The sequence below is a fragment of the Peromyscus californicus genome, unplaced genomic scaffold (assembly GCF_007827085.1).
Source record: "Peromyscus californicus insignis strain IS unplaced genomic scaffold, ASM782708v3 Scaffold_16__1_contigs__length_79575227, whole genome shotgun sequence".
Classification (NCBI taxonomy): Eukaryota; Metazoa; Chordata; class Mammalia; order Rodentia; family Cricetidae; genus Peromyscus; species Peromyscus californicus.
In genome coordinates, this window is record NW_026294458.1 from 32,484,775 (window position 1) to 32,494,733 (window position 9,959).

At 41.5% G+C, this 9,959-nt stretch overlaps 1 protein-coding gene across 1 annotated transcript; it reads left to right on the forward strand.

Annotated features, from left to right (window-relative positions):
* Nucleotides 1-204: 204 nt before the first annotated feature.
* On the forward strand, nt 205-2,147 carry LOC128111515 (resistin-like gamma). The gene is made up of 4 exons (XM_052739764.1): nt 205-467; nt 640-779; nt 1,250-1,330; nt 1,872-2,147. The coding sequence occupies exons 2-4, from the start codon at nt 644-646 to the stop codon at nt 1,997-1,999; spliced, it is 345 nt and encodes a 114-aa protein (XP_052595724.1). The 5' UTR covers nt 205-467; nt 640-643; the 3' UTR covers nt 2,000-2,147.
* The last annotated feature ends 7,812 nt before the right edge of the window (nt 2,148-9,959 follow it).

The following is a 9,959-nucleotide window of genomic DNA, read 5'->3' on the forward strand; positions in this document are numbered from 1 at the left end:
AGTCAACATCCATCACCATATACCTGTTTTTGAAACAACTTTGTTTAGGAGAATAAAACCTTTGAAGGTGAGTATAAGTAGCCTTTGTGGTCTCAAGCAGTCTTGTACCTAAAAATGAAACAATGTTTCAAGAGTCACCGTGGGCCGTTCAGCTGGTCAGAGTCAACAGCTGATTACTTCTCCTATAACTTTGGGGGAGGGTGTGAATCTTGTGTAAGTTTCAGCTTTTCAAAACAAGTGAAGAGGGTTGACTTCCTCAGTCTTATGAACCTCACCTCTTCTTCTTTAGACAAGTGTCTTAATTCACAGGAAATTGCTATACAAGACATCCGGGCTGTCAAAATGTACTGAAAGTGTTTACCCCATTGAGGTGTGCTTGTATATATTAAGGGTGCCCAGGTCAGCCATCCCACAGTGTATGAAAGCATCTCATCTGGTTAAGCCCTGGAACCACTCCTGAGCTTCTGGTGAGTCAGTCAGCTCTTGGGAACCTTCTCCGCTTCTCTAAATGGCTAAAACAGTTACAGTCTGGTGACTCCTGTTGCCTGCTCCCTTCTCTCTCCGGAATATTTCCTTTCCCTCACAGCCATGCCAGAGCTCAGTGATCTCATCTTCTCTGCCTTTTTCTTCCCATCTCAGGACAATGACTTTCAACAGGATGAAGACTACAATCTGCTCCCTTCTCATCACCATCTCCCTTCTCCAGCTGATGATCCCAGTGAACACTGAGACCTTAGATTCTCTCCTGGAGAAAAAGATCAAGGAATTGGGCTGTGGAGGTATGAGATGAGTAGGAGAAACCATAACCTAATCCTTGCTCGTGCTGACTGTTGATAAAGCCTAAAATCTCTGTACCCCACTCTAAGATCTCAACCCCTGTTCAGTCCACTTCATCCCTGCCTTCCTGACCAGGGATTTCTTCAGTACTCTACCCTTTTGAACCCTTAGGTAAGAGATCAATGTTCTTGATGATGATGAAGACAAGGAGCATAGGTCCTGTAATTTATGAACACACTATGAAACAGGTATAATACTAAGCTTTTAGTTAGTTCATTTAATTTTCATAGCCACGTTAGGAGGTAAGAACACTTTACTTTCTACTACTTTCTCTTCACAAATGAAGAAACTAAATCTTAAAAGTTAGTGAGTAGACTACTTATGGAAACAGTGACACCCCCAAGGTAGAAGAGGACTTATAATGGAATGTGAGAAAGATCATGGGCAATATCACTTTTTTCCTCTTACTCAGGTGAGTGTACCTCCACTGTGACTAGGACTCTCTCCTGCACTAGTGTGACAGATAGAAGCAGACTAGCCTCCTGTCCTGCTGGTGAGTATCTCCTTGAGGACAATTTGTGAATAAGGTATCCCTGTGTCCATCAATTCCCTAATATTGCCTTCTCCTAACTCAGGTTTCTGTTTCCATGGAGCTGAGGCATAGTGCCAGGTGCCTAGACATCCCTTCCTAGTTGTTTGTTACCTTAAGGATGCTGCTGAAGGACTCTAGGGTTCTGCTCTTCCTATAACCTCTTCCTTCATGCCCGTATATGCCCATCCTTCTTGTCCCTTGATTGTCTAGTCATGGATATGGCCTTCCTTTATTTCCTAATCTATCCCATATATTGGTGAACAGGGGGCCAGAACAGGGGTGAAATTGCCATCTACTGAAAGACAGTGACATCCACCTTCCAAGTCCTTCAATTTAAGTCATTTTTGCATTTCATTTGCTTGAAGAGAATTCTGAAGTTTGAAGAGCTTTATGCCCTGCAAAACCTAGATCTACCTATGCACCTCTTAGAAGAAAAAAGGACAGCTAGGGACCTTCCATTTCTTGCAGTCTAAAGGCTTTTATGTCTCACATGACTATGCAGGGATGGCTGTCACTGGCTGTGCTTGCGGCTATGGCTGTGGATCATGGGACATCCGCAATGGAAATACTTGCCACTGTCAGTGTTCAGTCATAGACTGGACCACTGCCCGCTGCTGCCAACTGGCCTGAGAAGGAGGAGGCTGACAACCCAGTTTTGAAATGACGACTATATCCAAACTGCAATCTCAACTTGGACACCTGGCTCATGTCCCCTTAATGAATTCATATTACCCAGTAATCCTGCTTCTTGGAAAATAAAGACAAAATTTCACCTGCCTATGTTATGTCTTTAATGTTATTACCCCTAACTTGGGAAATCTCTCACTAGAAAATATTATCAGTAACTCAGATTACATCTCAGCATGGCATGTGAGATTTGTGGTTAGGGAAGGATGGGAAAGGGACTGATTCTCCACTTCGCCTATTCCCTCATTATTTAACAGAAAGTATTGAGTACATTGTTTGGCATGAAATATAGTAAATCAAATACCATGCTCTTGATGGAGCTCACCAGCTGAACCAGTGAACTCTAACCCATGTGCAGGAGAACTTTGCAAGATGCAGGCAGGCAAGAGGAAATGGAAAATAACTTCTAACCTTTTAGTATACACATGTACTCTTTCTTACTCAAGTACCCAAGATGGCATTCATCAAGGTGACTTCCTTCCCTGTTGTTTTCTTTTGAATAACAACATAAATCCACAACTCTCACATGCCACTGCCAGAGTCTTACTATACATTTTCCTGGTGTAAAAACTATAGATTCCAAACAAAAAGTAAGTTAAGCAAGTAAGTAACCCAAGGACTTGGAAGTGACTGTGCTTTAAGTTGATGGACTTGAATTTTTGGATTTCATGGTCCTGAATAAAACTATAATTCAGTTACAACTTTGGATTACCAAGAATGATTTTTCTTTTTATTTATTCTTCTCTAATATATTACATCCTGACCACAATTTCCCCACCTCCTCTCCTCCCAGCCACCCTCCCTCTATTTCCTCTCTCACCCAGATCTACTTCTCTGTTTCACTCAGAAAAGGGTAGGCCTCCTAGGGATATCAACCAAACAGTACAACAAATTACAATAAGACCAGACATATGCCCTCATATGAAACTTGGATGAGGGAACCCAGTAAGAGGAAAAGGGTCCCAAGTGCAGACACAAGAGCCAGACACAGCCCTTGCTTTCACTGATAGGGGGCCCATGAGAACACCAAGCTGCACAACTACAACATATATGCAAAGGGTGCAGTCAGAACCATGCAGGCACCCAGACTGTTGGTTCAGTCTTGTGAGCCCTTATGAGCCCTTCTTTGTGGATTCTGTGGGTTTTCTTGTGTTGTCCTTGACTTCTCTCGCCCCTTGCTTCCCTTCCTCTGCAGGATTAACCAAGCCCCACCTACTGTTTAGTGTGGGTCTCTGCATCTGCTCCTATCTGTTGATGGATGAAGCCCCTCTGATGACAAGTATGCTAAGCTCTGGTCTATGAGTATAGCAGGGTATCATTAGTAATCATTTCTTTCCCTTTTTTTTCCAGTTGTGTTTAGTTCTATCCTAGATCTCTGGGCTATCCACTATGGTTCCTGGCCCTTGATGCAGTGTCAGGCATGGGATCCCTCTTGTGGCATGGGTCTCAAGTTGGAACAGTCATTGGTTGGTCACTCCCACAATTTCTGCAATACTTCTACCCCAGCACATCTTAAAGGCAGGACTAATTGCAGGTAGAAGGTTGTGCCTAGCTTGGTTTCCCGATCCCTCCACTGGAAGCCTTGCCTGGTTACACAAGGTGGTTTGTTCAGACTCTGTATCCCTCATTACTAGGAGGCTTCACTAGGGTCACTCTCATAGATTCCTGGGAGTTTTCATTGCACTAGGTTTCTACCTTGCCTCCCAAAAGCCCCCCAATTTCAGTCATCTCTCCTAGTACCCTCTCACCCCCCAACCACACCCCTCCTGTTCCCATACCCACACGTTTCCCAATCCACCAGTGAAATTTATTCTGTTTCCCCTTCTCAGGGAGATCCATGTGTCCCCTCTTGAGCCCTCCTTGTTACTTAGCCTCCCTGGTTCTGTGGATTGTAGCATGGTTATCCTTTACAGCTAGCATCCACTTATAAGTGAATACATACCATGTTTGTTCTTCTGGGTCAGATGGAACTCAGAATGATCTTTTTCTAGTTCCATCCATTAGCCTGCAACTTTCATGATGTTATTTTTTTAAGAGCTGAGTAGTACTCCATTGTGCAAATATACATTTTCTTTATCCATTCCTTGTTGGGGGACAACAAAATTGTTTCCAGTTTCTGGCTGTTATGAATAAAGCTGCTATAAACATAGTTGAGCAAGTGTCCTGCGGTAGGATGGAATGCCCTTTGGGTATATGGTTATGAGTGGTATAGCTGGGTCTTGAGGTAGATCCATTCCAAATTTTCTGAGAAACTGCCATATTGATTTCCAAAGTGGCTGTACAAGTTTGCACTCCCACTAGCAATGGAGGAGTATTCCCCTTGCCTTCACATCTCATCAACATGAGCTATCACTTATGTGGTTTTGACCTTAGCCATTTGGTCAGCTTTAAGATGGATTCATTTTGATTTTCATTTCCCTGATAGCTAAGGATATTGAACATTTTTGTTGTCGTTTTTTCTTTGTAGCCCTGGCTGTCCTGGAATTCACTCTATAGACTAGGCTGGCCTTGAACTCACAGATCCACCTGCCTTTGCCTCCCAAGTGCAGGGATTAAAAGCATGTGCCACCACCTCCTTTAAGTGTTTCTTTGCCATGTGAGATTCCTTTGTTGAGAATTCCCTGTTTAGATCTGCATCCCATTTTTAATTGGATTATTTGGTTTGTTGATGTCTAGTTTCTTGAGTTCTTTATGGGAAAAGATTTTCACCAACTTCAAAAATGATTTAAAATAATAAATATTGAGAACCCAAGAGGAATTTAAATAAATGCACCATCACTACAATAAGAATATTCTCTTCCTTTTTATTGACTAATGACAGTGTATTTCTCAAAGCTAGTAACCATAAAAATAGAAATTCAATTAGATGCTGTGATATATCTGTGAATATATAAAGTACTTATATCCTCCATTTAAAAATGCATTCATAGGTATACTGTATTGCTGCAGCCAGTGCAGCTAAAGCCAAAACTTGGAGTTTCTGGAAGAGAAGAGCAATGACCAAGGGCAGATAGATACATAGACACCCTGGTACAGATAGTACAAACACAACTTTTACTGAGAAATGAGAACTTTCTTTAACAGTTTCTTATGTTTTAATGCAGAGCAGGGTTACTGAGAGTGTCGGCCCTTATCTTAGCAGTCGTAAGTGTTCAGAGCTACCTCCAGAACATACTGTCCCCAAAGGCACACCTAAAGGCTATCTGATTACCTTTCAATTTTCCACAGAGATGCATGCATGTGTGAAAGCCAAGGGGGCGATTATCTGAGTCACAAGTTGCCCTTGATTTTAAGTTTGTCCTTTATTGTTCTCTCCATAGCAACAGTCTATTTATTAATTATTTATCAAAATGCTTTTTAAAAGTTCTATTCCCTGGCATACTGTTAATCATTGCAATCATAGTTCCATGATTTTATTTATAGCATTTTAGTATTTTAAAATATAAAATAGACCATGCATTATCTTGTCTCAATTATTCTAACTCTAGTGCAGTTGTTCTCAACCTGTGGGTCAAGACCCCTCTGTGAGTCGCATATCAGATATCCTACATATCAGATTCATATCAGTAGCAAAATTACAGTTATGAATTAGCAATGAAATAATTGTTGGGCTGTGGTCACCACAAATATGAATAACTATATTAAAGGGTAGCAGTATTGGGAAGGTTGAGAACCACTGCTCTAGTGACGTTTTATGAAAAATTATGTCCTACTTATTTGATGAAGGCTAACAAAATTCTGAATTCTGTGGCTCCTGAATATACTTCTGAATTCATTTCTACCCCTTGCTCACTTCACTCTGGTCATGTCTGCATTTCTATACATTACACTCATCCTCCTACTTCCTACTCAGCATGAACAAAATAATTAGTGTACAAGTCCAGTTCTGAGTCCAGGTCAGCTTCTTCTCTTACTTTCTGCGCATCTTCTTCTACCCCAGTCTTGACCATAGGGCAGCAGATATTGTTTTAACAGATGTTTGGGTTCCATGGTATCAACAAGAATCCTATCTGTTTATAGACAGCACCTCTGAGAAAGAAAATATAGAAGATGAAGATGGAGGCCAGAGGTCAGCAATAGTAAAAGCAGAAGTCAGACTTTGTAGGTCGGGTTAACATAACTCATGACTGTATGGCCAATTTCTTGTCTTGTGTGTTAACAGAAGTCTGATTTCTTTTAGGGTTGTAGGGTATCCTGCCTAGGAGAATAAATATGTATTAGACACAGTAATGGAACTCACACCTTTCTTGGCCAAATATTCTGTTTCTTAACCATCTCTGTATAAGGTGAAGTTACACAGACTAGAAGGTCACCTAAGTCAGACCATAACAGCAATCTGCTTCTGCTTTCTGAGAGTATGCTTCTAAAGTTAAAGCAAGCAAACAACAACAAAAACATAAACAAATCCAGGTTTAAGCCTATGTCTCTACTTTTTAGAGCAGGGACAAATATGGTCAAAATATATAATATATTTGAATGAAAAGCCCATAATAAAATTCATCACTATATGCAATAAATATATGCCAGTTTAAAAAGTGAAGAAAGAAAAACCAGGCTTAAAATTGTCCAAGACCCTTGTTTCTTGGACTGATCATGTAAGATGATGTCTCATGCTATGGCAGTCCTCCAGTTTGTAAGTGGGAAGTGTACTGTTGTTAATCTCCCATAGAGAATGACTTGAGAGCAATGTCATGCTAGGCAAGCAGATGACAACCCATAATCTTTCATCCTATCATATGTTTACTGCTTTTCCTTGTTGAATCAATAACTAAAGGGCTTATAATGAGAGATGTTCTCAAACTTGGCAGCTTCTACCGAGTGGAGATGGATAGAAGAAAATTGAGAGATACCAAAAAAAGGGCAGGAAGATAACCCCTCCCCGCCCCCCAACACACACACATACACACACACACACACACACACACACACACACACACACACACACGCAGAGAACCAGAGCAAAGGACACTGGCTAGAAACTGTCTCTTGCACTTTTTGAAAACTCCATCCTCTCCAGCTGTCATAGATCACAGGTACTGCCAGTGTGTTTGTTTGTTGGGAGAGGGGAGAGGCTGAACTTGTGACAGCCCACCCCTCTAAGTAGCATCTATTCTCCTGACCTCTGAAGCTCTGTGCTACACTGTCAGTGATTCTGATGCATAGTAATCTTCTGGGGATCCCTGCTTCTCAGGGGTCTACACAGAAGCTTAGCTTTGTTTAGCACTGCAGCTTACCCTGTCAACTCCTCACAGCACCAGGTCCTATTTTCCCTACCTATTTTCTTTGCTGTTCCTCCCAACCATTCTTGAGCAGTTACAATGTTAGTGTTTTCTTAACTCTTCACCTTTATCTGAAGAGGTAAGCAGTGTTAGTTTTTCCATTTTACAGAAGAGGAAACTAGAATTTAAAGAAGTTACATAATGCATCCGGTGGCACACAGCTACCAAGTGTCTTGCTCTTGCAGTGACTGATTAATATGAGCAGAAGAGTGATGCAGATTTTAAGCAAGGATACTGGCCAGTGAGGTTCCCTGTCACTTTTTTCCCCACTTACTTTATTTTGTGCCTATGGAGGGGGTATGCCAGTGCCATGGTGCATGTGTTAAAATCAGAGAACAACTTGCTAATTTGTTTCTCTCCTTCTACCATGTGGGTTTCAGAACTTGAACTTGGGTCACTGGGCTTGAAGCAAGCAACTTGTCCTCTGAGACATCTGACAGTCCCAATGGTTCCAATCTTAACACTTCAACTGTCCTACAGAAAGAGTCCTTATACAGTCTGTAACTTCTCTTCCCTGTACTATCCTCTCTCTGTTGAAAGTAATTGAAAACCTGTTCCTCCACTGAATAACAATATGAAGCTGAAGAGCTATGCTTAACCCATACTCTTGCTGTGCACCTAGGCTCTGGCTGCCATCTCCTCACTGCTTAGCATGCTAGGAATTAGGAATAAAGCAGCCCATTCAGTAGGTAGGTAGTCTGGGCCATGAGACCAAACATACAAAAGCAGTATCTACATGCCCTGATGGAATGGGTATCAAGCTTGAAAACACATAATAAGTTCTAGGTGATCAGTTATTAGCCCAAGGAACAAATAACCCATTCCATCCATAAGGGCCCCCCACTCACCAAGATGTCATCCAATAATCAGCCTTTGTTCTTTCTATTTCCAGGTTCTTTTTACCTTTTGGTGCCTTTGGCAGGCTTTTATGTCACACTTTTTCTTAGGCAGGCTTTTTTTCTGAGTCAATGTCCTTCCATTCCATGTCTCCACTAGTCAGATTCCTCTATACACATTCAAATGAACAAACCAGGTTCCTACCAACTGAATACCTAATTTGCTTAGAGGCAGGACCACACTATCCAAGATATAAATGGAACCCAGGTCCTGAACACTCCTTGGCCACACATTTTTAGATTCCTCCTTGTTTTGGGAGTTTCTGCTCTGCTTCCCAATAAATTATTGCACATGTGCTCTTTTCTTAGCTTTGCTCCTCATTTGAGATCATGGACCACAAACTCAACTGCCATATGGAAACCTGTAGCAGACTGTCCCTAGTCTGAAAATTAAGTTATTGGGTTGAATTACAACCCATCCTCATGTCTCTTCCCGTCTTTGTTTCTTAAGGGGTTAATTAACACAGGACTCAAGGTTTAGTTTCATTTCCTTCCTTCTCCATTAATCTTTCCCACTAAATTTTTCCCTTTAATATCCATCCTTCCAAGCCCAATCTTACATTTTCTAAGCTCCATCAGAATTGAAAACACCTAACAGGGTTTTTTAAAAAAATGTATTTAAAGTAACCAAAAGGCTTTTCTTACAACCCAAGAGCTTTAACTTCCTCTTTCTTCCACCTCTATCTCTCACACTATGCAGGGTACATCATCACTGGACGGTCCTGTGGCTATGTCTATAGATTATGAGACATCCTGGCATAACAACATGCTATTGCTAGTAGGATCCCATAGGATGGACTACTGCCCACTATTTCTGCTACTCTAAGTAAAGGATGCTGGGAGCAAACTCTATGAAGAAAGCCATAGAGTCATGACCTCAACAGGAAACTTCTACAAAGCAAAGCATGATGGTTCAACACATGGCCTTTTTGCCTGTGACACTCTACATCCCAAATAAAGACAATTGTGCCATCTCTCTGTGCTTGTACCTTAGTATTAGTCCTTGAGCTGAGTCTTCTCTATCTACAAGGTATTTCCCCCTTTCCAGGATTCCAGCTAGTACTGAGAAGATTATGCTATGGGGAGGATCAGGGAAACTGAAATCAACATCATGCCCTCAAAACCATCTTATCATTTTATTCCTCTACAATCATTGAGTTTCACTGTTCTAAGATTTGTTCCTGGCATTTGAGGTACAGGGAATTACAACCATGTGTATACCCTAAAATAGTTCTATTTTGAATATTCCTTAGACATAAGGCATGTATGCTTTGATTGCTCCAGAACAACCTGAATTCATTGTCTGTCCATCACCCTGATAACCACATTCTCTTTCAAATATGGATAATAGTGTCATTCAGGCCAGTGGATCAGGTAAAGATTGCCACTGAAAAGGTAATTATTCTCACATATCTAGGAAAAGATGGCATTCCATGACAAACACCTAGGAGGGGTTCATGGGGTCAGCCAGGAGGCAGAGTGCAAAAGGGAAATATGGGCAATAGCCTATAATGTGGTTTCCACATGAGAGCTCATGAGGCAGTATGAGGAGGTTTGGAGGTCAAGGTGATGGCTCAGGAGTGAAGCATTTGCCACACAACCACGAATACCTGAGTTGAGATTCCCCAGGACACATGTAAATGCTACTAGAATATGGCACTCTGCTTGTAATGCCATGGTCAGGATGTGAAGATAGGGGATCCCTGAGGCAAGGTGGCTAGCTAGACT